General features: G+C 44.8%; 1 protein-coding gene across 12 annotated transcripts; it reads right to left on the reverse strand.

The window, feature by feature from the left end:
• Nucleotides 1-8,561: 8,561 nt before the first annotated feature.
• LOC129133195 (E3 ubiquitin-protein ligase Topors-like) lies at nucleotides 8,562-27,656 on the reverse strand. 12 transcript variants are annotated; one of them, XM_077172288.1, is made up of 7 exons: nucleotides 27,526-27,645; nucleotides 26,979-27,064; nucleotides 19,791-19,873; nucleotides 13,942-14,030; nucleotides 12,970-13,018; nucleotides 10,905-12,425; nucleotides 8,562-10,111 (listed from the first exon to the last, which is right to left on the reverse strand). In XM_077172288.1, the coding sequence occupies exons 6-7, from the start codon at nucleotides 11,927-11,929 to the stop codon at nucleotides 10,042-10,044; spliced, it is 1,095 nt and encodes a 364-aa protein (XP_077028403.1). In that variant the 5' UTR covers nucleotides 11,930-12,425; nucleotides 12,970-13,018; nucleotides 13,942-14,030; nucleotides 19,791-19,873; nucleotides 26,979-27,064; nucleotides 27,526-27,645; the 3' UTR covers nucleotides 8,562-10,041. The 12 variants fall into 12 exon arrangements, with proteins under 12 accessions (XP_077028403.1, XP_077028402.1, XP_077028398.1 ...); XM_077172287.1 differs by lacking the exon at nucleotides 19,791-19,873 and having other exon boundaries at nucleotides 27,517-27,656; XM_077172283.1 differs by lacking the exon at nucleotides 19,791-19,873 and having other exon boundaries at nucleotides 13,942-14,515; nucleotides 27,517-27,656.
• Nucleotides 27,657-27,755: the final 99 nt, after the last annotated feature.

Genomic DNA, 27,755 nt, shown 5'->3' on the forward strand with positions numbered 1-27,755 from the left:
TTTATGGGAACATGAAATCATGGCAAGGTCTTGTGGATGAGCTACATCTGAAGACCAAGTGACCACAGCCCCCCCATGCTACGTATTTCCTTGCAGAGGCTTGCTCTGCCCCATGAGTAACACTGAACAGCACATTGTACCTGGTTCTGAAGTTTTGATTTTCAGACTCTCACCAAATGTGTGTCATTGATTCCTAGGTGCTCTCTTGCCCTGGGTCCCAGGCATTTCACTTGGTTCCTTCTATACTCCTTCTATACTCCTATACTTCTATAGCTCCCTTCAGGGCCAAGGCTATCCTCAGGGATAACATGGTCTCCTGTTAAATACACTGGGAACAGCCCACAAGGCATGGAGTCCTCGGGCTTAAACTGTAGAGTATGATCCTGTGTCTCTATTAAGGGCATTGGTTTTCCTTTTGTGAATTCCTGCCCTAAATCCCTCCCTATTATGCCAAGGGGAGCCACCAGCTGCTATGTTATCCTGTGGCCTTTGGCAGGGTTGCTGTTTCCAGCAAATAAAGTTTCTAGTAGTGTTTTAGCATTCATTCAGACCCTACATCCCTGTCAGGATCTTTTCCACATTTCCTATTCAGGTGCTACCTGCAAAACAAAATCACTCACAGGGACAAAGACTGGATAAAACATTCCTCAGCACAATGTATTAGACAGATTCATCTCCTGTGATCAAAGGCCCTGTCCTTATCCTGTTACATTTAATGGAAATTTTACTAATAACCTCAGAAGACCTAGCTATTATTCTCCCTGATTAGTGGACAAGACCATTACAACATTACAGCTTCAAAAGAAATTATAAATCCCTTTGCCTGCTCTTTGGGTGGGGAGAACAAGGCATGTGTTATGCTTCCTCTTTGGATGATGTCTGTTCTCACAACTGGTAATCATCTGAGACAGGAGCTGGTGTCCTGTCAGAGGAGTGTGCTGTAGCAATTTCTCTCATCATCATATATTTAGCCCTGAGTTTGGAAAATGGCTCCGGGAGCTGAGCTAAGTTTATGTCCATGGTTGTAGCTGTGCATTTCTAGTCCCTCTTACCACTGGTGCTGCAGAACCTGGTGCTGAACTGCCACTACTTTTTATTTGTTCCTAGGAGATTTGGTGGAAGGGTGTTGAGATAATTTCTCTGTCTTCCCCTGAAATTTTTCTTTTTTGAGTGTGTCTCAAATGTACTTAGAGAAAAGGATTGAAATTCAGCAGTATGACTGTGCTAGCAGAGCAAATGTTTTGCTGGTGGTAGCACATCATGTTAGCACTGAATTTGTTCTGGTATTCCTGAAATGCCTTTAAACACTTCCTTTCTTCTTAAATGCTTCCTTGTGTGAAAGCTAGCCCTGGGAAGACAGTGCTAAGCCTCTTAGGAGAGCAAAATTGTGCCTGTGTTTAGACTTATTCCATCACCCTCTGTGGCACTTGAGCTGATTCTACTTTTTATGCCTATCACTTTCTCATTTCCTTTGGCTATGATCCCTCTTTCTTTCTGCTGAAATGTTTGGAGGGCAGGCAATTCCATGGCTGCCTGCAGATGAAGCCAGATCAGCTTTCAGCACTGAGCTGTGTAACAGCTGCCCACTGTCACTTCAGAGCCAATTTTGGGACAGTGTCATCAGCTTTGTCAATCCGTATGTCCCAGGGAGATTTTTAGTGGGTAAAAGCTTAAGTGTCTATTAATTGGATCAAATTCTTAAATGTACATCTGAGACATTAAGTGTCAAATGGAACACCCAACTTTCACTACTAACTGCGCAAAACTGTAATTCATTGATATCAGAGTTCCATGAATTCCAGCTATCCATAGGCACATGATATTTAAAAGTTTGTCCTGTGCTCACCCCTGTATATGACTATGTGGGAAAAATTTTAGTAGTGTTTTTGCAAATTTTGCCTTTTTTTGGTGTTTTGTTAAATAAAGATTTTAATTGCCAGGTTTGTGTTTGTCAAAAGCATGTGACAAAAAAAGCCAGTATGAATAGTATCCGAGTTTTAGTTCCACAAAGCAAGCGTAAAACAATCCAGTGGAAGCTTGCATATATATATATATATATTTCTAATATATATATCTTTCTAAGCTTGCAAATATAAAAATAAGATTTCTAATAATAAAAATGTCCCACTCGCCTTAGATGTGGGACACTGTGCCCTGGAAGATGTCCTCCTGCTACCTGAACAGCAGAGCCCCAATGAGAGCATGCCCTAAGTTGCTCTTTGCCATTGCATTCATTTCTGAACAAGACAAGAATACCCCAGGGCTGGTAGGTCAGCTGCACACAAGCTGCATCGGATCCCAGGTGGCTTCTGGCAGGAGGTTCAGCACCAGCCCATCCTGTCAGCAAGTGCCACATGATGGGCTCTCAAGCAATGCATGCAGCTCAGACAGCTGGTAGTTTGCATAGGTTTGCATAGACAGCTCCATAACTGAAGTACCACGTGCTCCAGGTGAGCTGTCTGCAGAGACCCTGCTACTGAAAAGTAAGTCTCAGGACTGAGTCTGGACATTTTTCTCTTTGTGTAAACACAAAAGCATGATCAGTTCAGCTTGGCTCACTTGTCTTTTTTGTACTGGTTAAATTACTCACTAGCCTAATAGTGGCTTTGCTTCATCCATTACCCTAATATTTCTTTAATTAATTCAATTTAAATAAGAAACCAATCACATCTGGTGCACAATTTACTGAATGATAGAGAATTGTGGCTGCTCAGAAGCTCACAGTCTGACATTAACTCTAGATCAGTTCTCAATAGACTTCTCTGCATCCACAACATGACAGCTGCCTTCAGAGTGGCCAGAGGAATGAAAAAAAAAATTAATGCTTATTTATCTTATTTAAATAACTCATGTGTTATAAACAAACTAGTAAGCACACCTCAGCCAGGCATGGAGCATTTATAAATCAGTGTAAAGAGCTCTGTTGCTCCGATAGTCAATAGGCATATATTGATTTGCATTTTTCATTGATCAGACTTGCCTGCATGAGATTAACCCCTTACAATTATCTTATATTTGAAAAGTGAATTTGACTAATTTCTTTACAGCACAGGATAACTTTTAATAGGACACAATAACCTGGCATCCTGGGTCCTTTCAAACAATGGATTTCACTATGGAAGGTCACATAATACTTTTTCCAGGAATAACCTGGGATTTTTTCAAGTTGGATAAATTCCAGCTCTAGTAACTACACTTTGCCTTCCCCAGTTTCCCCAAAGGTCCAATTAATTCAGGCATTCTTAGCATAAAACTGTTACGCACTGCTACTGTACATGACTAGACAGCTGCTGCACTTCCCTCCAGTGACAAATACATCTCAGTGGTGTGTGAGCTGATTCCCTCCCACCACTCTGATGTGGTGTGCCTGAATGACTCCAGTTCTCACAGTCCTCCAAGAAAAAGCACACTGGTAATACACATTTTTTTCTTGGTCTTCCTAGACCTGCTAATCTTAATCATCCTTCTTTGTCCTGCTGGTTAAATTCACTCCTGGATCTTGAACTCCCATAGGTGGGGAGGGTCTCAGATCAGGGGATGTGCCAGGTGCACTGGCAGGCTGTACTCACATAGCACATGTTGTTTTGAATACCTGAGAAGGCACCCCCACTGAGGTAATTAGTTACCTCCCCATTGCCTAACAGGCCCATGACACCTGTGTTGGCTGATGTTTATCTGTAGTTAAAGAAAAGTTTAAAATCTCAGACAGCGAGTGGAGATAGAAAGCCCATATCTGCAGTGGTGCCTGTTCTGCTTTTCCTTTTGAATGTGTTTTTGCATCTGTTTTTTTTGACCAGGTCTCAGTCCAGTCCTGGCAGCAAGAGCATGTTGCTTTGAGGCCCACTGGTCCCTAGCTCTAATGGGCTGGTGTGACTTCTGTGGATTGTAAAATCAGCTGCAGTGCTCATGTCTGACCCTTGCTGCCAGACTGCAGCCGGCTGTCACATCAGAGTCTCAGAGCTTCTGAATAGGGGGCTTTCCTGGCCTTCAGAAAACTTGCCCCTGTCATAATCACTGAGGTAGTGAGGATGTTTCAACACCAGGCTTGAAAGCAGTGGCCTCTTGCTTCTGTAGTTCTGCTCAAAAGCAATGTGAGGCCCCAAAGGTAACCCCTGGCTACACCACCTTGGAGGGACCTCTGCCCTACTGGAGCAGCAGCTAAAAGCAGCAGGGCTACAATGAGAGGGTCTCACAGAAAGAATGCTGAATATGACAAAGATGAGAAGGGGGCAGCTTCTCTACTATGTGCTTTGCTCTTTGACCTTCAGGGATCCTCTTGGACATGTTGTAGGATTTCCAGTTGTGTCAACTCCTAGCATACACATCCAGGGGACAAATTATTTGTGGAGTTGCTGTGAGATGGGATAATGCACACTTCTGTCTCATCTGCACCTGTGGTTGCATTTACCTTTCAGCCCACAAGGGTCTCGGTTCAGCTTGCATTGCTTGAGGGGTAGAATTTCAGCTGGCAGCTTCTGGGTCAGGCTAGTGCTGGCAGGTGGAGTAGCTCTGGGAAGGAGGTTCTTCAGTGATGGGTGTCCTACGTCAGTCTGTCTCTGGTGTCTGTCAAGGTTTTCACTCAGTGCCGAGTTACAGCTTCCTTCCTGCATGGCTGTCAGGGGTAGATGTCATTGTACCAGACCCCTCTTCCGAGTGTGACATTGGCATCCTCTGACCATGACATGAAGCACTGGGAAGGCTGCAGCAGGGAGGTGGCATGTGCCTGCCTTTACTGCATGTGCTACCAGAGTCAGCCAGCTCACATTTCATCTGAGCTCAATCTGCAGATGAACACATTCAGTACACATCCTTCCTGGGGAAAGGCTGTCATCACTGAAACTTTGCTTCTTCCAAGCCCATTAGCTTCCAAGATGTGGCATGGAGTGTAGAGAGTAAGTTAAAGGATTAGGAAAACACATTTCATTTCACATGTGTAATTAGGCAAATTGACATTCTACAGAGTGGGATGGGGAAGAGACTGGAAAGGGTAAGAGTGAAAAAAAAAACAATGGTGAGAGGGACTGATTTGATTTTTATTTATGCCTCAAGATGTGGTATATATGAGGTGAAACATTACTGTAAGGACTGCACACGGGTTGGGAGCCCTGTCCCGGGGAGCCTTTGCCTGGCAGCCGCTCAGGCCATACGGAGCTTCCACGGTCCGGCTGCGAGCGACCCCCGCTTGCTGGGGGTGATGATGATGATGATGATGCCCGGGTGCCTGGCAAAAAACGCCTGGGAAATGGGGCTGTGGGAGGAGCTTTAGCACATCAAAGCAATGAACTGCGACACGACCATTTTGCTTTGTGTTTCTTGGAGGGATCAGGGGCTCGCCCGGAGGCTCAGCCCGGCCCTCCTCCCCCCGCGCCCCTCCCTCGCTGTCCGCGCTGTCTCGCCGGGCTCCGCCGCTTCCCGAGCAGGACAGACAGACACCCCGTGCCGCGCAGCCCGGCCCGGCCCGGCCCGGCCCGCCGCGGGCACACGGGGCTGCCCCGCTCGGGAACCGCGCCCGGCCGCTCCCGGAGCTGCGCGGGCTCGGCCGCCGCTCGCAGCTGCCCGCTCCGTCTGCCCGGCTGATGCTGAGCGGGCGAGCCGCGGCAGCGACCTGTGCCCGCCTGCTGCTCCTCGCTCCCTCTCTCTTTTCTCCTCCCTGCTCGCTTTTCTGTCCCGCTTCGGTAGGAGCACTTACCCTTCTTTATCAACAAACAGTTCTCAGATATAATATTGCTGCCTTTGTGCTTTATTTTCATCTGAGAGGTCTATCAATAGGAATCCTCCCCAACTCCCCTTTTACAACGGGATGGGGCATTCATACACCCTGTTTGCAGGGTCAGACTATAGGGATGATATATACCCAAGTACCATATGTCTCCAAGAAGGGCTCATATTCTAATTTACCTTATTACCATACAGTCACATTTACCATTATCAGTCACACAAATGAGGATGCCATGGTCGTGACAGTATGCAGAGTTCAGCTGATCTCTCTGTGCTGCTTCCAACTTTTATATTATTTGCATTGCAAAGGCCTGTGGACTACATTTTACATGAAATTTGCAGCTGAATGTATTTGCTCATTACCATCCCATCACCTGTTTCTTTCAAGAAGAAAGCCCATAACTTCAAATGAACGACCCCTGCCTTGGTAAAGCTGGGCTGTCTTCTCTACAGAGAGACACTGTTTGAGTGTTTCACCTCAAGAGAACTAAACTAAGCAATGCTGACATTTCAGTCCTTCTTTTCATTCCTGGTCTGATAGATGTTACCTATGAGGAGTTACCTGTTCAAAATATGACAATTCAAAAGGTAGTCAATTAAGCCAATATCCCTAGCTTAAGGCAATGCAACATCAGGCCTTAGCTTTATTTACTGCAACCAGAAGGGTTTTTCATCAGGAAATAGTGGAGGGATTTAGCCTAGTGACAAAGGTGTCAGCAATAAACCCCTCCTCAAATAACAGCATTTCATTAGGCCTGATCTCAGGTTTCAAGGAGGTCTGATAGAACTGTTGTTAGAGCCATCTGTAAAAGTAACACTGAGATAGCTGAATTTTTTGGGGAGTGCAAAAGATAGCAAACACTCCATGGAGTTTATGGTCTTATGTAGAACAGCTGCAAAAACAAGCAAAGGAAAATACAGTTGTGGCTGTTTCCCTGAGGAGAAGCTGAGGAGATGAACTGCTAAATAAGTTGTCTGTGCTCACAGGCAAGGTGAGAGCTGCTGATTGACCACAGCCCTCCTGTGATGACACAGCATCTCCCAAGCCAGACAGGGTTTTAAAGAGCCTTTTAAAACACAGCTAACATATAATTTCTATTAAAGACTTCTGAAACTGTACTGAAACACAGACACAGCTGTGATGGGAACTGTGGGCTGCAAATGGATGACAATGGAGAACTGTAGAGATTAACAGAAAATAAAACCTGTGGTGTCACATTGTAATGTCCCAGATTAAAAGACAATAAGTTTGATATTTAAAAATCTGAGCAAGATGGACAGTGAACAACCCTGCTCTGAAGGGTAGGATAGGAAGGGAGACAGTTCCACTGGGCAGGCAATGGCAAACTGCCCTCTTCAAGATGAAGCAAGTCAGCAGAGGGGATATTTTTTCCATCCACCTTAGTCTGTCCAGTACAAGTGACCACATGGGGACATCAGCAACGCATAGATGATTGATTTGTATTTTTCCTGACAGTTTGTTTCTTTCTGAGTGGTCCATTAATTTTGGCTTCAGGCAAAAAAAAAATCCAATGCAAAACCAAACAACAACCAACCAAAAAACTTGCGTAGGGAATTTTGGTTTTGGATAAAAAGAAATGTTTTACAATAAATAGCAGGACAGACTTACAAATTCAGAAACAATTTTCATTTCTATTCCAGATATAGTGAGATTTATTAATATGTATTAGGACAAAGTCTGTGTACAAATATGTAATTTAATATGCTTTATAAAATGGTTGTATCTCAAACCACTAACTTTACATTTGAATGGGTAGAAAAGATAATTTGCAATTTCCTGAAATACTAAAAGCTCAGAAAACCATGCTTTCTTAAGACAGATATTGGTAGACTGGAATAAACTGGCTGTGTTTTCTGTGCAAGATTCACCCACAGATAGTCTATGAGTAAGTCAATACCACTATCAATTTTTCTTAATTAGGAGGCTTTTACCCAAGAGGAAGAAAGAAGCATAACTACATCTCAGAACTACTTTGCTCATGCTTCAGCCTGCTGCTGGCCAATTTATCTTTTTCAGCCACAGCTCTAAACAGCTTCTGGGAAAAGAGCTCATTTGAAGAGTACATACTTCTAGTTTTGGAAACAATTGTAAAAATAGCTTAGTAGGAATCTTATTAATAAGCGTATGTTCTTTTAGTGCTTCCTCAGGGTCAAGCATAACTCATCTATGTTGTTTTTTGCTATTTAAGTTAGATAATGAAACTGTAAGTGATGGTTTAGAAATCTGTATAAAACTTCTGTGCTGAATTAAGTGGGAAATATCAATTGCCATATAGAACTAAGTTACTATTACTTTTAGAAGACAGGAAACTGTGCCTGCAGCCTGCTGATAATTTACATGTTCACAGCCATATTTTTCACTAAAAGAAATGCTTTTTTTCCCTGCTGTGTTGTGTGAAAAGCCCAAATGAAAAAAAAAAAAAAAAAAAAAATTGATGTCATGCATGTGAATGTAGAGAGCTGTCAAATCAGGCACACAACCTCATCCCTCCCAGGGAACAAAATGCAAAGTAGAGACTTGTAAAACCACTTGCCCTTTAGAAAACGAGACCATACCTACCAAGCTAAAGTTTGACTCTCTTTCCTGGCACAACTAGCTCAGCAGACACAAAGTCATGCCTTTGAAAAAAAAGTAGAAAAAAGCTTGTTTCTTCCTTTGCTACATTTATAATAAGTTCAAGCACAACTTGCTACAAGTTGAAAGTGAGAAACTCAAATTGAAGTCGGGTTTTTGCTAAGTTCACAAAATGTTCCTTTGAAAATAGTAAAGTAAAAGTTTTGAAGTGCAAGTTAAGAAAGACATAGGCAGCACTCTCTTACTCTACAGTGTAAAAATGGTGTTTTAATGTTATCAAAAGCCTAGAATGAGGCTTTCAAGCAGCATAAAGAACTAACACACAATTAAAAGACAGGAGATAACACCTGTTTTATATTCCATATTTACAAATCTGTAATTATTTTAACAATTTCATTCTCTTCTCATGCCTGCATGGATAATTTGAATTACTCTAGTATGAAACTGATTAGGCCAACATATGAGAACCTAGATAGATATTTTCTCTCTACAGACATCCAAGAATTAGATATCTAGCTTAAATTGTCCAACTAGGCTTTCATCCTAGGCCATCTAGTTTTTGCTGAAAGATTGGTGTCTTGGTTTTCATCCATGGGCCAGATGCATCAATGAATTATTACTCCATGCTCTGTTCCCAAATTTCTTCTGGGTGCTTTAAGAATGTGAATCAGGTATAAATCAGCAATGCACTTACTGCCTGCTTGAGAGTACAAACATCTAAGGGGAAAAGCTGCAAGGGGTTTTGCTATGCCATAGCAACACTAACTCCAAAATGCATCGTGACATCAGCTTAAGCAGTTTAAGGTGGAAAAAAGTATGTAACCACTGCCTGAATTTGGGACATTATCTGTATTTTTTCTCCCTGAAAGTGCCCAGCCTTTTGCCACATACACAAGGTGTTTCTGACAGGCAAAGATCACAAACTCTTTGCATAGACTCAGAGCAGACGTTTTGTCTTCTGAAGCAAAAACTTTTATCAAAAAAGTAACCTGAATTAATGGATTTTTCATAAGGGGCATATGGCAGAGAGATGCCACAGGGATGATGCATGCTTAAAACCATTGAGCATCTCATCTCCTTGCCGCTCTTCATCTTTCCATAGCTTCCAAAATGTGCAAAACTAATCTAACTAATGTTAAATTACAGCTTTTATTAAACAGAATGAAGAGAACAACATGGAATTAACCTGTGCATGGAGTAAGACATTTTTACCATTCATGTATAAAGCCTTTCGATTTTCAGAAAACCATGTGGAATATGAAGTATAACCAGGAAGTTATCTCTACAGCTGGCCTTCTTGACTTGTTTCTGGTGTGTAACTATAAATCAGTCACATACTTTATATTCTCCTAGTGACATTGATAATAGCTACTTGAAACAAAGCTGTCTAAATGCTTTAAAATTATCAGGTGAGCTTCAGTAAAAAAGTTCCCAATTACTTACAGTGAGAACAAGGAAACAAAAGATTGAGAAGGTAATTTTCACCATTAACAAGGCACAACATAATCCAACCCACTTCAAGTATCTACAAAAGTGTATATTATCAAGTATGTTCCATTTCCTGGACAGAGTCTCAACTGACAATGCAAAAATCAATACTCTTGATTTATTTTTCCCTTTCATCAGGGTCTTCTGATGATACAGGAGGAGTGCAACTTGAATAGAAAGGCATCTTGTTAGCTTTTAAGTCTCATCTCACACATCTCTCTCCCAACACTGACTCAGGATCATTCCACTCTCAAGTCCTCCAGTGTACACAAGAAGTTCCATGTTGGCTTTTCCTGTGCCAGGACAGATCTAACATAAGAAAGAAATGTCAGGAATGCTTATCTGGGAGTGAAGTGCATTTCCCACAGATCATTCCTAAAGGGAAGCTGGCATGTGAAGTATGTATCTAAATAAAATGTGTGAGGACACAGGAGTGAGGAAATAGGCAAACTTCATGCAAGGTAGAGTTTTCTGCTCTCCCGAGAAGATCAATACTGAAAAAAACTTTGATTGTGTTTGTCCTGAAAACTGGGCAGTATCCCCTATTGTCCTCATGAATCAAAGAATTAATAAAATAGTATTTAAGCAGCATTTTCTACCTCTGCCTGTAGAAAAGATGCTTTCCAATGGCTTAGCCCTTCTTGTTAAGCTAATGTTCCAGGCTGCACTGTCTGCCAGACTAGGGAACTTGATTTGGAACAATGAGATCCAGTCATGCAGTGAGGAGATTAACTCACATCCGTTATAACACCTTTTCAGGCAACTCATTAAATCAGTCTGGCTGTGAAGTCCAGCAACTTGATGGCATTAATCTAATGTCTCATCCCAGCCCCGAGGTTATCAGTGGACAGCTGTAATTACAATTGATTGAAAAGACATTTTCACAGAGGAGTTTCTGTTTCCTGGAATTCAGGCATTTCAGAATATTTTTCCTGTGTTGCCCAGCCCAGTCATTCCAATCTTATTATCTCCAGGCAGGCATATGCAGCTTTTTAGTAACTTGAAATCAAGGTATGAAATTGGCAATATTCTGATGACAGGCAAGCTACAAAGTTAAGCTCTAAAGACAAGCTCACATGGCCTTTAAAGGCACTGTATCTACCTTCTGCAACCTCCTACATGCTCCCCGTATGTTGGGGAATGTGGTGAGAAGCTCCTGCTTGGGTCACTGTCACTCCAGCTGTGACACTGCACTGGTCGCTGTTTCTTGACATCTTCCCTTTTCTCTTCCTTGATGGACTCCTCAGAGTCCGAGGACAGCTCAACCACTTCTGGGGTCCTCTCAGCTAGCGGCTTAACGTACCCAACAATGACACAATTGTCTGAGGAAGAGCCGCTGTCGTTTGAGTCAGCGTTAGCCTGTAACTCAGTCTGCAGCTTGGTTCTTCGGCTCCCTGAAGCAGAGTCCTCGTCAGAACTTTCTGATGACTCCAGAGGAGAAGCTATGGTTGCACGAACCTCTTCTGAAATGGAATAGGAAGGCCCCGGAGTTTCGTCATCCCACGGGGCCTGACCAAGGCCAGGAACAGACAAACTATGATCCGGCCCTTGCGGGTACGCCACATCTGGAGATATTGTGATAATTGATGAGTCTGAGTGGCTTCCTTCCTCATACGACGGTGCAGGACAGTCATAATTGGCGTGTTGATCGTATGATTCTAAGTTAAAAGGACAACGAGCAAAACTGATGAATTCGTGCAGGAAGTGCTCTGTCCGATTCAGCAGAAAGGGCTTCAGATCGTCAGCAAAGGCCTGGCTTTCCAGATCGTACCTGGTTACGTTACTCATGATGATGTGCTGCACAATATTGATCAGAGACCCATGGGCACCAAACAGGACCGTAAGCTCTCGCTTCAGCCAAGGAACCAGGCGGTGAAGGCAAGCAGGGTTGCGCCGGAAGAACTCGGCCGAAATCTCTCGGTATCGGCCGCCGTCCTGGATGCTGCGGATGCGCACGCCGGTGCGGTACAGAGCCCTGCGGAAGGTGATCATGTCCTCCTCCTGAATCTGACGCAGAGATCTGCCCTCCGCGCTGGCCTTCCTCCTCGAGGCCAGCCTCCTGAGCATCTGCTCAATCTCTCTGTGCCTGTGTCGCGCCGGCTCGCTCGACAGCCCTTCAAACAACATCCCGTTATCCGGAGGGGACGCCACCCTTCGGGAAGGGGAACCGCGCCTGCGGCGTTCCCTCGTTAAGGTGGTGCGGTAACGAAACCTCCGGCCATCGGGGCTGGCAAAAGAGCTTGTTTCTAAAGGGCTCAGGATGTACTCCTTGAAGTCATCTTCAGCACGAATCGTATGGAAAATGGAAAAGAAGGGTTGCTTGCACAGCGGGCATTCTGCTTTGTTCTTGGACCACTCTTGGACGCAGCGGAAGCAGAACCTGTGCAAGCAGCGATCCAGATACGCCACGTTGTCAAATCTGTCCAGGCAGATGGGGCACTTGGAGTCGGGAGACGCATCGGTCGGCAGCTTACTGGTGCTGGCTTTCGGAGAAAAATTGCTATCTTCTGCAATCTCTCAGCTAACAGAAAGCACCTAGTACCTCCCACATTTTAGGATTACCATTTGGCAAGTGAGGTCATCCCTGCTGCAAAGCACCTTGGAGCATGAGTCACATCCTGACCTGTGAAGGATGGGCTGAGTTTACTCACTGAGATAAGGAGTTTTTCCAAGCAGATGCTCTGTGTGCATCTCCTGTTTCCACTCTTAGCCCTTAGCCAAAGGGTGCCCACAGGGTCACAACTTGCAGTAGAGATTCAAGGGTCTTTCTCTTTTTTTTTTATTTTAGTTCCCTGCCATCTCAAGGATGGTCTTAAGCAACCATCTCATCTTGATGTGACCTGCAGTCAGCTGTCAGATGGCAGCATTGCTCACTGATATGTGAATGGGAATTGAGTCAGAAACTCAGAAAGCAAAGGTTTAGCTTCCACAACCACTATATTTTAAGCCACCCAGTTCTCACAATCAAGTGAGCTATTTTACTTTATAAAATAATCATGTTATGAGTCAAAAAAATAAAATAAAATTTGTTTTAAAAGAAAATTAATTATTTTTGTCTAAGCAAAAACATAGACTCAGTCTTCTGGACATGAAAGGAGTCTAAATATACAGTCTAAACCAGCATTATAATCCAAAAGACCAAGCATGTACAACATGCAGTCACTTACCAAAGGGACTGAATATTTGCAAAATTGCATGCTCCTCTTGAGGAGGTCTCTGGGTAATAATTGGAAGGGAAGATAGAAAGAAATTCAGTATGATCTTTTATTTCTGAACATGGAATAATATTTAATATTCCCTGGCACAGGCTCTTCTATGCAAAGCCTTCAAGCTCTGAAATGCACTGCCCTCTACAGCGAGCTGTAAATCCTCCCAGTCATTCCTCACACTCCTGCAGGGCTGCACATCCACTGGCCAAACAGCAGCCACATTAGCAACCTGACACCTTAAACAAATTCAATGCTTGCTCTTTGGTTGGCTGATGGCAAAGAAGCAAGTTAAACTGGAAAGGTCAAGTGGAAATCTCTGAACAGAGTGAGCCATATTGCAGACACAAGTAAAGCGAGCAATGAGTTCTCGAGCTATGTGAAAACTGGGTCAAAAGGGCCTGAAACAGAAACTGTTAGGCAAAGTGAGAAACCAAGGTTGTTATTTCAAAGGCGGTCCATGCGGCAATATCACTCTGTGGCCAGGATGTGCTTTGCTTTTGGCTCTGCTCAAGACTGCAGGCAGTTTTGAACTGTAAGCAGAGGTTGTATAAAGCAGATGCAAGCTGCATTGGGAGCAGAAGCCATGTGCAAAAACAAGGTGTGCAGGGAAAAGCAAAACCAACAATCCTGATAAAGGGAAGAAATTATATCACATGCTTTCACAGATTGGCAAGGATAGCATTGAAAACCTTCCACACTCACTAACAGGATACATAATCAGAAATTTTAACCTTTTAAAGATTTCATGCATATTGTCCTCTAAAGTCACAACGTGTAAGCTTCCAGCCTGTCTGCAACCATGACTAAACCTGCCTCAAAAGAAGAGCAATGAAACCAGAAGTGACTCCATCCTCCTCAAAGAAGGGTGCTAGCAGGACAGTGCTTGCAAGAATCCCTGTAACACCCTTTGGTAGGCATTTCAGAACTTACAAAGGTGGTGCTTTGTGATCCTGGGCAGCTTCTGGTCCTTCATTGCAATGTATTCAGAGCACACTACACTGAGCGTGGAAACAGGGAACCTTGAAAAAGAGATGCATGACAGGTGTGAACACTATGAAGACAACCCATCCTTTCCCTGGTGGAATGCAATCGGAAAAAGCATTCCAACCCAGGACTGCAGGAACTGGTGTAAGACAATAGCAGAATCCTGCACTGAAAAATTTACCTGGAAATTTGTACAGAAATACTAAGGGTACAGTGGTTTTACTAAAAGCCTTAGTTGGTTACCCCAAATTATCTGTCCTTACATCTTGGAAAAAAACAGCCAGCACTTGTGGACGGGGGGCTGAAGTGACGTGCCACTGTAACAGCAGCTTCTTTTAAAGAGGATGAGCCAGGTTGAGTAGAGACCATAAGGGAAAGAATAACAAAGGTAATTCACATTCTGTCTTGCTTCCATAACACCTGAGCCCTGCACACAGAAAGGCTTCTGGGGCTCCTTCCTTTGCTCCTTGTATGCAGTGGAAATGCTGCTTTTATTGTATGCCACATCATTATGTTGCAGCTGGAGAAAGAAAAAAAAATAAGCCCTTTTTGTACTTGCCTATAAATGGTCAGGTCATGAAAGAAATAAATTGCAATAAATTATGAGGTCCTACTCAAACTGCAGCTCTCTGCAAGCACAGAGTACTCCCAGGTAAGCTTGCCCATTTATTTAATTTTCCTTTAATTAATTTTCTTTTTTTTTTTTCCTTTTGTAATTAAATATAGTTTAGACATCTAAACAACCAATATGGAACAGCCTGGTTTTGAAAGCCAGCATGCTCTGTAACCGTGGCAAGTTCTCAGAGTCAGGCTGATGCTGCAAGGCATGAACTGCACATTTAAGTTACATAAGCAACTTTCACTAGAGAATATATAAAATGTCAAAATCTGGTACTATGCCTTATGTTCCTCTGTTTCAGAGTTTAAAAGTTTAAAAATGCTGCAAAACCACCAAAAGTTTTCAGTCACAAAGATGCATGCTTTGAGCTTTAGATATTTGAGAAGCCTTTTAAGGTGAAATTTGGTGATTTGAGAAGGTTTAAATGTTTGATATTTTTATTTAATTTATTCAATTTTAGCATTCCTGGAGTTTGGAAAGTTAGGTGTCCATCTGGATTCCACAGTTTTAAGATTTTTTTTTTTAATTCTGAGGTAAAATAACTTTCCTTGATATTCACAAATATGCAGTTTACAAATATAATCACATGTGCTTTCCTTTACCATGGACATATGATTGAACTGGCTGCCAGCAAAACAGGCTGCTAAATGCTGAGAAGGTTTGCAATCAGTCTGCAATGAAAAAATCGATACCCCCTCCACCAAAATTTACATGGCATAGTAAAGAGATAACATAATCATTGAGCAGAAAGCAACCACATAAAATAAATGCAGCAAATATTTGCTTGTCCAGCCACTAAATAAGGAAAATATAACCTAGATTGAGTGAGACAAAAATGGAGAGTCCTTATTTTTCATATGATACAAACTATTATCATACTCTTCCTTAAAAAGCCATGTGAACAAGTTGAAGTTACAGTGTGGTGGAAGGAGAGCACAAGCACACTCGTGCTGTGCCACATCATATTTGTTGTGTTTTAAAGGCAAGTTAGCTCATTTCTTGCAGCACTTGTGAAAGCAGGAGAAAAAATAGATGAGGGTGGGGCAAGAAGAGAATTTGAAATATAGAAACAGAGCAAACCCCCATTCTCTTCTTCAAGTTTCAAAGGCATCCTCATTTGCATTTCCATAACTGAAAATTGAAAGTGCATGTTTACTTCTACCCTTTCAGATGTGATATTGTACAAATTCAAAATGGGCCCACAGTCTGAAGAGACACAACCTGGAGTCCAAGTCGCACCTGTACCAGCAGAACAAAACCTGTGCAGGGATACAGCAGCCAAGATCAGTACATAGCAGCAGGTCAGCCCCTCGGCTTGGTCTGAGGTGCCTGTACTTCAGAGACTGTAAAAATTGAAAGCAGCAGGTTTTTAAGAAAGCACCAGCATTCTGTAGTGCTGCAGGTTAATGATATTCTGTTAAAGCCATATGGATCAGTGTCATGCAGACACCAAGGAGGAAGGAGAAGGGGACAGGATGATGAAGAAAACTGAGACAGGTGAGTGGGAAAGCTGAGGAAGAGAAGAAGGGTAGCTGCATCTCCACTGTTCTCTGTGGCTATTGCACAGTCAGGAGCTCATCCTGAAAATGGCAATTTAATATGCCCACACCCTAGGCCCAGATAGAAACACTGGTTCCAGTGTCTGTTCCCCACAGGGATTCCCCATCTGGCACAAGGTAAAGAGCAAATCAAGCTCCGGCTGAGCATCCCATAATGCAAAACTAATCCCTCGGATACTCCTTTGGACACCAGCCACCTTTTGTGCCTGATGCCAAATGATGGGTACTGCAGCATCAGCTCCTTACAGCCCTTCTCCTTGGCACAGAAAGACCCTGGGTGCAGGCTGTGCTGGGACGGTGCTGTGTGGGGAGGAGGCCAGCAGGCGCAGCTTTGCAGCCCACCTTGAACCAGGGACATATCCATGCAGAGACACCAGAGTCAGACAGCACTTCAGATCGGGTGAGGCACCCCTCTAAAATGGCTTCAGGTTATGTGCAAAGCTTGGTCATCTTTTATGCAGGTGTATAAGAACAAGGAGAAGGAGATGGTCTGTGTGCTGGTTTTGGCTTAGGTAGTGTCCTCTTTCTTCACAGTGCCAGTATAAGGCTGGGTTTTGGACTTGTGATGAATACAGGGTTGACAACACAGGAATATTTTTGTTATTGCTACGCAGGCCTTAAACAGAGCTAAGGCCTTTGCTGCTCCTCACCCACACCACCAGTGAGGAGGCTGAGGGAAGGACAAAGGCACAAGGAATTGAGGGGACACAGCTGGGACAGATGACCCCAAATGATCCAAAGAATATCCCAGTCCTACACCTTATGGTGCCATGCTTAGCATGTAAAACTGGGGGTAGAAGAAGAAAGGGGAGGAAGTTCAGTCATGGCATTTGTCTTCCCAAGTCATCCTGAACACCTGGCTGCCTATGGGAAGCAATGAATGAATTCCTTGATTTGCTTTGCTTCTTTTACTTTCCCTGTTAAACAGTCTTTATCTCAACCCATGTGTCCCATCCCGTTGTAAAAGGGGAGTTGGGGAGAATTCCTATTGATAGACTCTCAGATGAAAATAAAGCACAAAGGCAGCAATATTATATCTGAGAACTGTTTGTTGATAAAGAAGGGTAAGTGCTCCTACCGAAGCGGGACAGAAAAGCGAGCAGGGAGGAGAAAAGAGAGAGGGAGCGAGGAGCAGCAGGCGGGCACAGGTCGCTGCCGCGGCTCGCCCGCTCAGCATCAGCCGGGCAGACGGAGCGGGCAGCTGCGAGCGGCGGCCGAGCCCGCGCAGCTCCGGGAGCGGCCGGGCGCGGTTCCCGAGCGGGGCAGCCCCGTGTGCCCGCGGCGGGCCGGGCCGGGCCGGGCCGGGCTGCGCGGCACGGGGTGTCTGTCTGTCCTGCTCGGGAAGCGGCGGAGCCCGGCGAGACAGCGCGGACAGCGAGGGAGGGGCGCGGGGGGAGGAGGGCCGGGCTGAGCCTCCGGGCGAGCCCCTGATCCCTCCAAGAAACACAAAGCAAAATGGTCGTGTCGCAGTTCATTGCTTTGATGTGCTAAAGCTCCTCCCACAGCCCCATTTCCCAGGCGTTTTTTGCCAGGCACCCGGGCATCATCATCATCATCATCATCATCATCATCATCATCATCATCACCCCCAGCAAGCGGGGGTCGCTCGCAGCCGGACCGTGGAAGCTCCGTATGGCCTGAGCGGCTGCCAGGCAAAGGCTCCCCGGGACAGGGCTCCCAACCCGTGTGCAGTCCTTACAGTAATGTTTCACCTCATATATACCACATCTTGAGGCATAAATAAAAATCAAATCGGTCCCTTTCAGGTATGTGAATTTATGATTTAGAAGCTACCACATAATGATACATAAATACTAATTAATGAATGGCAACCCTGCAAGGATTTTAGTTTGGTGCTTGTGTGTAGCTAAAACTGAATTAATTGGCTTTACATCCTGAACATGGAAGTTCAGCACATGCTTTTGTATGTGAATTGTCACCTTGAAATCACTGGGAACAGCTGTCAGTCGTGGGAACCTTCATGTCTGACATGGATCTGAAGCCCACTGCAGATGTTTATATGGAGCATGACTTTTTTTTAAATTGTTTGCTCTTATTGACTTTGATGGGATGATTTGCCCGAAGTCAGGTGAGTAATTTGTATGGATTTTGGATTTAGTCTTCTAAAGAAAGGAAAAGGGGAAGAAATTGAAACAGAGATTGTGCTAGGGATTACTCCTTCTTGCAATAGACACTTTTACCTGCCACAAAATGTATTGTCCATCCACAGTTACATCTGAAAAATGACAACAGAGAACTCAGAATGTGTTTTCCTGCATTTGAGAGCCTTTGTAGCAATGTGCAGTGACAGCAGGATGACTGCAGCTGATGAAAAATGATAAGATGTGATTATCAAGCTGCCTAACCAGCAAATTATTTCACTTGCTTGGGTTTAATTTTTTTTTCTTTTTGTACTCTAATGCTGGCACTGAGCTTTTGGTTCATGATAAAAAACCAATATACGGTCTTAATTATAGCTCATCATTTTAGTAATTTTGACTACTTTGCTACTTGAATCAGTGTAAGGATAGAGTCAAAATATCATCTATATCTTTTGTAATGGAGAACTGTGAAAATCACTCTGCCAAAAAATAATTTGTTGACTAAAAATATATTGTCTTGATGACTGTAATCAGTAACACAGCTAGTGTGAACAAAATAAATGCTGTCTTTATCTGCTGGCCATGGGCTCTTAACTGCTGCAATTATTTCAAAGTGAGTGGAAGAAAATGCGTTTTCCTCTTCCTTAGAGTGACTGTTGTCCTTCTGTTCTTAAGTGTGATGTGTGCCACAGAGGAAGGAACTAAAGGAACTTACTGTCTATGTTTTTCAGTCTCACCAAGTCCAGAAGTCACTTTTAGAGCAATACTGAATAGCCACACATCTGTACCCAGTTAAAAGATTATTATGACATTATTATTATTAGAAATCGCTGCAGCAACAACTTGCCAAATGAACCATTAAAGCAAGCCAGACTCACTGAACCACAGTAAAATCAATTAATGGCTGCTTGGGGCAACATATGGTCTTTGAAGGTCTTTATCTTTTTAACCATTTGTCTCTTCCAGTGTTTGTGGCAGAGCTCTCCACCTCTTTTTCATTTGAATGCAAAGAGCCATTTAAAAACTGTAACTTCCTCTTAGTAACAAGCTCATTTAGTGGTGTGTCACTGTTAAATTGGACCTCTACTGACATGCAGAAATTTGAATTAAAGGGAGAAAACACCTTTTACTATTAAGGAAAACAGTGTGTTCTTTCTGCTTTGGGAACTTCACTTGAGCATTTTTGGCTGTTGCTCTACCCTACGCCCTGAGCACCCCTTTTGTGGTTGTTGTTTTTGAGGCTGAAGTTTCAGAGATGCTAAACCATTGGTTTTTTCAGATGACAAAAAAGAGAGGTGGAAAGGCGATTCCCGGAGCCGGATTTCCACAGTGAGAGCCGCCTCCATGGACCCGAGCAGCAGCAGCTTGGCTGTGCCTGGGAGCATGAGCCAACACTGCCGTCTAGCCTCGGCCGAGGCTGTGCGCTCTGCTGCCTCCTGCCTGCCTCCGTCCGTGTGCTAACACACGCAGCCCTGCCGAGCCTCCGCCGGCCAGACACGGTCCTCTAGTACTCACTTCTGTTGGGAAACACAGGATCTTTTGAAGTGGTCACAGCACGAGGTGAGGGATGGAAGACGGCAGCAACCAGTAGAGGAGATCTGAAGTGACAATGCATCAAGAAAAGTCACCGTCTGTGTTTGCAGATAGGGAAATGAAACCCATCTGTCCAAACTCTTACAAGATATCTGGCAGCACAACAAGGCAGAAAAACCAATTCCAGGTCTGTTCAGTATTTCTAATGACAAAGCATTTGCAATGTCATTGAGCAGGGTCTCTTGAAATATCATCCCGATATGTCCTTTTGGCTCTGTGTTGAATCCCACTTTCCTATGTCTCTCTCGCTCCCTTTTCCTTCTCTGTCTCATACCACAAATACATCTTTTTTACTCTTTCCCCACAGAAGTTGTAGCTTTTGCTTCTTGGTTTGTGGTGACCTGTGAGCTACTTGACTGAAGTAGTTTGAAGTGCTGTGTTTAGGTTTTATATGCATATTTTGTCTGGATATCTTGGGATTTTAAAACTTTGTATTGCTTCCATTCACCATGAACTTGTGTTTGTTTACCAAAATCTGTGTCTATATAGCCTTTAGGTTACAGATGGTAGTGCATAAATAATAAAGAGGATAACAAATATATAAAATATTTTTACTATATATGTGAATATATATATAATTATTTTTAATGAGGCAGAAGGTTCCATTAGGGCTCTAATGGAAGAAATTGCACAATTCCTCCATTTTCAAACAGCATGTTATGCAGGAATGAAGCAATTATATTCAAGCTTTCTGGGTAGTGTAGCTTCTGAGAAATTGATTATCATGATATATTAAAGTGATTTAAAGCTGTATTTAGCCCAGAGTGGCCTGACAAGTGATTTTGTTTCTTGTTTTTGCTCATTTTCGATAGACTTCTTTAAATAATCCAGCTACAACAGTAATCATAGAATCATCAGGGCTGGAAAAGACCTTCAAGATCATCAAATGCAACCTTTGATCAACCACACCCTGGCATTTAGACCATTACACATCCAATCATTTCTTGAACACTTCCAGGGATAGTAACTCCACCACTTCCCTGGGCAGTTTGTTCCAATGCCTCATCCTTTCAGTGAAGAAATACAGAAATACATCCTGATGTCCAACATGGACCTCCCCTGGCACAGCTTGAGGCTATGTCCTCTCCTCCTGTCAGTAGCAGCCTATCCCCACTTTCAGGTAGCTGTAGAGAGTAATAAGGTCACCCCTGAGCCTCCTTTTCTGCAGGCTAAAAATCCCCACTCCCTCAGTCTCTCCTACAGAACTTACTCTATAAACCCTCTACCATCTCTGTTGCCCTTCTCTGGACACACCAGCACCTTAGTGGGTTTCTTTTAGTGAGGGGCCCAGAACTGGACACAGGAATTGAGGTGTGGATTCACCAAGTACAGGGACATGGTCACTGCCCTGGTCCTGCTGGCCGCACTATTGCTGGTGCAGGCCAGGACACCATTGGCCTTCTTGGCCCCCATGGACACACTGCTGGCTCATGATCAGCCACTGTCGATCAGCACTCCCAGATCCTTCGAAGACCTCTGGGCTGATTTCCAGCCCCTCCCTCTCCAGCCTGCAGCTCTGCAGGGGCTGTTGTCACCCAAGTGCAGGACCTGGCACTTGGCCTTGTTTAACCTCACACACCTGGCCTTGGCCAATCAATCCAGCCTGTCCAGATCCCTCTGCAGAGCATTCCTGCCCTCCAGCAGATCAACTTGGTGTCATTTGCAAAGAGACTGAGGATGCACTTGATCCCCTCACCCAGATCATGAATAAAGATGTTAAACAGGACCGGCCCCAACACAGATTTCTGGGAAACACCCCTGGTGAGGAGCCACCAGCTGGATACAGCACTGTTCACCATCATTCTCTGGGCCGGGCCATCCAGCCAGTTCCTAACCCAGTGAAGATGCCAAGCTGCGGGGTGCCAGCTTTTCCAGGAGTATGCTGTGGGAGACAGTGTTAAAGGCCTTGCTGAAGTCCAGGCAGACACATCCACAGCCTTTCCCTCATGCTCTAGGTGGGTCACCTTGTCATAGAAGGAAATTAGGCTGATCAAGTAAGACTTGCCTTTCCTAAACCCATGCTGGCTGGGTCTGATCCCCTGTTTGTCCTGTACATGCCATGGGAACACACTCAAGAAAATCTGTACCATAACTTTTACTGGCACCAGGTTTAGCTGTCCTTACATATTCTTATCAACCTTATAATTAACATGTATCCATGGGTACTGCTTCACATTAATGATATAAGATTGTATTTGAAGGAGAACCTTTTGTCTCCATTAAAGCAGCTGTTAATGTGGCTGCATACCTGGGTGAATCAACTAATCATTTCATTAAATGAAAGTCCTCTTAGGTATGTTAATCAAAAGCAGGCTGATCACAATTTTTTTCAAACAACCCCCCTGAAACCTAAACAAACAAACCACTTCAAGGCTAATAAACCAGTCTTACTCTGATATATAAGCAATGCTTTATTAAAGAGGATTAAAAAGAAAAAGAAGATCTGAGGGAGATTTCATCAGCATTATGCATATATTCCTTTAGCCATCTCTGATGATGTCATCTGAATGGTTAATGCTGCCGAAACATAGTTATTTGCTGCATCATTTTGAATGTGACAGGAAACACAAGCTTTCTACTCTGAACTGCATCTTCTTGGGTGAGAAGATGGTGGATACTGAGCGCTGAAACAAAGCCCTTCTTATTAAATCCCAGAAGCAAGCTGAGGGGGTTTCTATGTGCTTCTGGACTTCTATGAGCAAGCATACAAGCAGAAGCTGAACAGACAGTTTTAAAAAAAAGGAGGTGGAACACTGTCAGTGAACAGCTTCATAGACAGCTTTTTCAGAGAGAGGTAGATCAGTGTATTAAAAAATGAGATAACTGGCTTTAAAACTTCATAGATGTGGTTTAAACCCAGCAGGCAACTAAGTACTATGCAGCTGCTTGCTTACTCCCTCTCTAGCAAGATCAAGGAGAAAATTAGAAGGGTAGAAGTAAAAAACCTTACGGGCTGATGAAATAACAGCTTAATAGGTAAAGCAAAAGACACAAGCAAAACAAAACAAAGAATTCCTTCACCACTTCCCAGAGGCATGCAGGTGTTCAGCCATCTCCAAGAAAGCACGGTTCCATCATGCATAACAGTAACTTCAGAAGACAAATACTTTCCCCCTGCTTTATATATTGCGCGTGATACTACAGGGTGTGGGATACCCCTTGAGTCTGCTGAGGCCAGCTGAACTGAGAGTGTCCTGTCTTCTCCCAACTCCTTCTGTATCCCCAGCCTCCACCTGGTGGTGTGGGTAAGGAGCAACGAAGGCCTTGGCTCTGTGGAAACCCTGCTCAGCAGTAACAGAAAATGCTTTATATTATCATCACTGCTGTAAGTGCAAATCCAAAACATGGCCCCATACTAGCCACTGTGAAGAAAACTACCCCAGCCAAACTCATACAATTTATGTCATGCTGTAGTCCTACATGATTTAATAGAATCTCATTGACACCCCCTATTTCCTCTCCATCCTTTGATATAATACACAGATATAATGCCCTTAGTCTATGGACACCTCCTGCAAAAGCCCACCAAATGCTAACATATGTCCATAGAATGTCAGCTGAATTAATTTCAGGGCCCATGAGCTGAGGCTCTGTCTCTGTTCTGCTGGTCACTCAGGACAGGATAGGAGAGGTGATGTGCTGTGGTACTGTGGCCTAGAGCCAGCTCAGGTGAAGTCACTGCTGCATTTGCACTGTTTATCCTAAGACTTGTCCTCCATTGGTTCATGTGGCTCCTATTACAGTAATTGCTGTAAGCAAAACTCAAATAATGGGTTACAACAATTTAAAGGCATTTTGTACCAGACTGAAGGGTTTAAGAGTGTAATGAACTCCTCACCTTGCTTCTAGCCTGGCTAGAAACAGGGGTTCCTGCTATAGCAATTACAGGGTCCACCATGGACCTCCATGGGATACAGAAGGACAGCCTGCCTGACCATGGCTTCACCATGGGCTGTAGGGGAATCTCTGCCTCATCACCTGGCTCAACTCCTGCCACTCCTTCTTCTTCAGGGAAAGATTTTCTCACACTCTTCCCCTGTACTGTGGACTCATCCACAAGTCACAGTCCCTTTGGCTCAAGTTTGTACTGGAATTCCAACTTGTCTAGTGCAGCAGACAACTCCAATGCCCTGGCCACCTGCCAGCCCAGGCGCACCGTGGCTGTTATCAAAATGTTCCCAGGCACAGCTGAGTGAGATAAGAAGCACAGCACTACAGCAAACAGCCACCAACAAGCACTGGATTGCAATACAGCATCAGGCAAGTGACCCCTGTGGGCAAGCACTGCAGACTGCTGATTAATAATTTAACAGCCATAACAGCTGAGAGTTTCATCTAGCACATTCCAATCTAGTCTGTCATAATCTGAGTTTTCTGAGCTCCCCATTGGGTCCAAAGAAGGACTGTTGTGGTTTAACCCCAGCCAGCAACTAAACACCCCATAACTACTTGCTCACACCTCTGTAGTGGGATAAGGAAGAGAACTGGAGCAGTAAAAGTGAAAAAAACTCATGGGTTGAGATAAAGACAGTTTAACAGGGAAAGTAAAAGTCACAAAAAGAAGCTATGCAAAATAAGGAATTCATTCATTGCCTCCCATAGGCAGCCAGGTGTTCAGCCATCTCCAAGAGAGCAGGGCCCCATCCTGTGTAAGGATGACTTGGGAAGACAAATGCCATGACTGAACTTCCTCCCCTTTCTTCTTCTACTCCCAGTTTTATATGCTAAGCATGGCACCATACAATATAGGATAGGGATATCCCTTGGGTCATTTGGGGTCAGCTGTTGCAGCTATGTCCCCTCACAATTCCTTGTACATCCTCAGCCTCCTCACTGTGGTGTGGGTGAGGAGCAGCAAAGACCTTGGCTCAGCAGGAAAAAAACATCCCTATGTTACCAGCCCTGTTTTCAGCACAAATTCAAATCACAGTCTGATAGTGTGAAAAAAATTAGCCCTACCCCAGCCAAAACCAGCACCTTCCCACTAGACTAGGAGGTATTTTCTAAATCTCTATGGGGCCTTTAATCCCACTTCTCTCTTATGGGGGAGGTAAAAGTGGCTTCTTGCTTCTGCCATCATGCTGACATGACTTCAGGTCAGCATCAGGATATGGAAGTGGAGATGCTTTTGGACCCTTGACATTTACTCTAGCATTGAGCTATGACAGCAATGTAGGAGAGAGGATACAGAGAATAGTCAAGACAGGCTAGAGAAGTAAAAGCTCTCGAGTGAGGCTCTCAGTTCTTTTAATATACACAGAAACATCACACAGGTTTCTCAGCTAATAAAAAGAGAAAGGTCTCCTTCTGCCTTAGCTTGTTGTCACTGTCCTTGTCCTCAGCAGGGACATTATCAAGTGTTTCATCTCTCTTGTGAGCAGTCATAGTCTCTGCCTTGGACTTCAGGGACAAGAGTAAATGGACAGGTCTTGGTCCTCCAGAGATTTTTAGAGAAGCATCTCAGAGAATGCACACTAAGCAGCAGGCTAAGATGAAGGGAGAGAAATTCAGCTGCTGTGGCTGCTGCTGCTTCCCCATAGTCCTGCACGGCTCCAGCCTGCGGTGCAGGCAAGCCAGCTTGGAGGGGATGCTGGGGAGTATTTTGCCATCTTGTGGCAGCTCTGAATTAAAGCATCTCTACATGATCACACAGACTCGCTGCCCAGGAGCAAAGCCAAAAAAGAGATTTCCATTGAGCTGGCTGCAAAGTGACCCTTGGCAGGTTTGCAGCAGAGCATGCTACAACCCTGAACTGCCCGGTACCTGCCCATGTGCAGCTGCAGGTGCGCACCAGTGGTGGAACCTAAAACAAAGGTTGAGAAGATAAGCACTGAAGAGGACCCAGCCTGGGGCAGGCCAGTGGTCAGAGACTATTTCTAACTCCTGCTCTTGGTATCATGCTGCTGGAGATTCCCAGCTAGTCAGGGAAAGGAGTGGAGGAGTGAAAGCTGGTGAAGGCTTCAACCACAGTGAGGACAAGGGCGCACTGAAGCTGAGCTCTTTTGGTGTGGACAGTGAAGAACGATGCAGCCAGTCAGCTTTGGCTCAGAGAAAGTCAGCAGAGAGGCAGAGAGCCCGCCAGCACAGAAACCTCTGGAGGAGCACTGCTATAGGTCTATTTTAATGTATTTACATGTGATGTAGCTAAGATGGGAGATGCTGAGCAAACTCAGGAATTGAACAATTTCAACCTTCCACTGACCTCCTTTCCCACAGGAGCTGTTGCTGCTGTGCCTGAGGGAGCATTGTCTGAGGTGCCAGAGTACACCAGAAAGAGGGCTGGGGGTTGTCCCTTGTCAGGAACTGCAGATGCCACTCTTAGCTGTGACTGCTGCTCAGGGAGACATGGGACCTCTCCACACTCCTATTCCCACAAAGCTGCTGGCAAAGAAAATTCCTGCTGATGACTAAGGGACCCCAAAGGTCCTGCTGGCCAGGAGGAGGAGGGCCAGGCTCACCAAAAGATTGTTCCCCAGCTTCAAGAGGTATGTGGGATGAGGTGCTACCAATCCTTATGGGCAGTGGCCACATGAGCTCTGCTTTTCACAGCTGTGTAGAAAACCAGCACCTCAAACCAGATCCATTTTACTTCTAGAATTGCTTCTTTTCAGGTGCTGCTGCTTAGTGTGCATTCTCTGAGATGCTTCTCTAAAAATTATAAACGCCTATGAAAAGCCTGGAATGCCTTTCAAGGATACATTTATAATTCCATGACCCAGAGATGAACTGTCCAAGTGGGTCCCACCTTGCCTATGAGCTGACACATGCACACAGCATTTATCAAGTTGACAGAGTACAACTACTTGAGATACAAATCCCTCCTATTGTGCCAGCAATGGGAGTGGGTAATGGCCCTGATGTCAGCAAAGGGTGCAGGTGTCAGTGTGGGGGCAGGATGGGTATGTGTGCCCCAGGTGCACCTGCTGGGGAACTGAGTCAAGTAAAATGAGTGAGTCTTGGCACCCACACACAAAGCAGGACTGCAGGTCACAGCCCACATGCCTGATGCTGCCTGCTGTGGACACAAGAGAGGTTGCATCTGCCCTGAACACCAGGGAAAATTACTGGGAGCAGTGATGTAACTCCTGAGCAAACTTCAAGGTGGGCTACCTGGTGAGGAACAGGCTCTGGGTCCAGGCAGGTCATGAAGGATAGGCCCGTGCTGCTTCCTGGGGAGACCTTTAGGAGTGGAGTACCTGTTGGGAAGCACCAGAGCAGGCATTTACTCTTGAGTGAGAAGCAGGACCAGCTGGTGCGTGGGAATGAGTAAAACGGCTCAGGATATGGGGCAGGGTTATCACATGAACAGAAGGGCTGTGCTGGTACTCTGGGCTTCTGTGAATTCACGTGTGCTTTTGCAAACTTTAGTCCATACTGACTGTGGGGAAGAAAAGGGACAGGGCTGGCTGTGCTTGTGTTTTACTCAAGTCCTGGTAGTAATACATGCAGGTACTGTGGCAGGCTGTGCCCCACCTGCGGCAGCCTGCACAACTGGCCTTGTCCGTGTCCTTTGCACACTTGTATCTACTCCAGGTACGCACTTGTAAAAATCAGTAAGGACAGCTATTTTTCTCTTTCCTAGTAACGGCTTATTAGGAAATGCTTTATCTATCTCCTCTTTGCTACGTGCTATTTATATTTTACTTGCCCAACCAACCACACGACTTCTCCAGTCTTCCATGGAGTCCTCTGCCAAGCTCCCGCTGGCGCCGCCGGCGGGCTCTGCCATAGCCTCGGGCAGCTCCTGGGGCAGGAAGCGGCTCTCCAGCGGCCGTGGGAGGCCACCCGCGCCCCGAGAGAAGGACACCCCGGCTGCGCCCCGCCACGCCAGCCGCCACCTGCGGAACAAAGCAGGCTCCGCCTTGGCGCCGCCACCGCCGCGACTCC

This window comes from Agelaius phoeniceus, chromosome Z (genome assembly GCF_051311805.1).
Source record: "Agelaius phoeniceus isolate bAgePho1 chromosome Z, bAgePho1.hap1, whole genome shotgun sequence".
Lineage (NCBI taxonomy): Eukaryota > Metazoa > Chordata > Aves > Passeriformes > Icteridae > Agelaius > Agelaius phoeniceus.

Excerpts from the sequence above, each read along its gene's own strand:
- LOC129133195 (XM_077172287.1), bottom strand. The coding sequence starts at position 11,929 with ATGTTGTTTGAAGGGCTGTCGAGCGAGCCGGCGCGACACAGGCACAGA. Across the intron at positions 10,112-10,904 it reads CATGTAGGAGGTTGCAGAAG|ATCTGTCCTGGCACAGGAAA; the intron begins GTAGATACAGTG and ends TTCTTATGTTAG.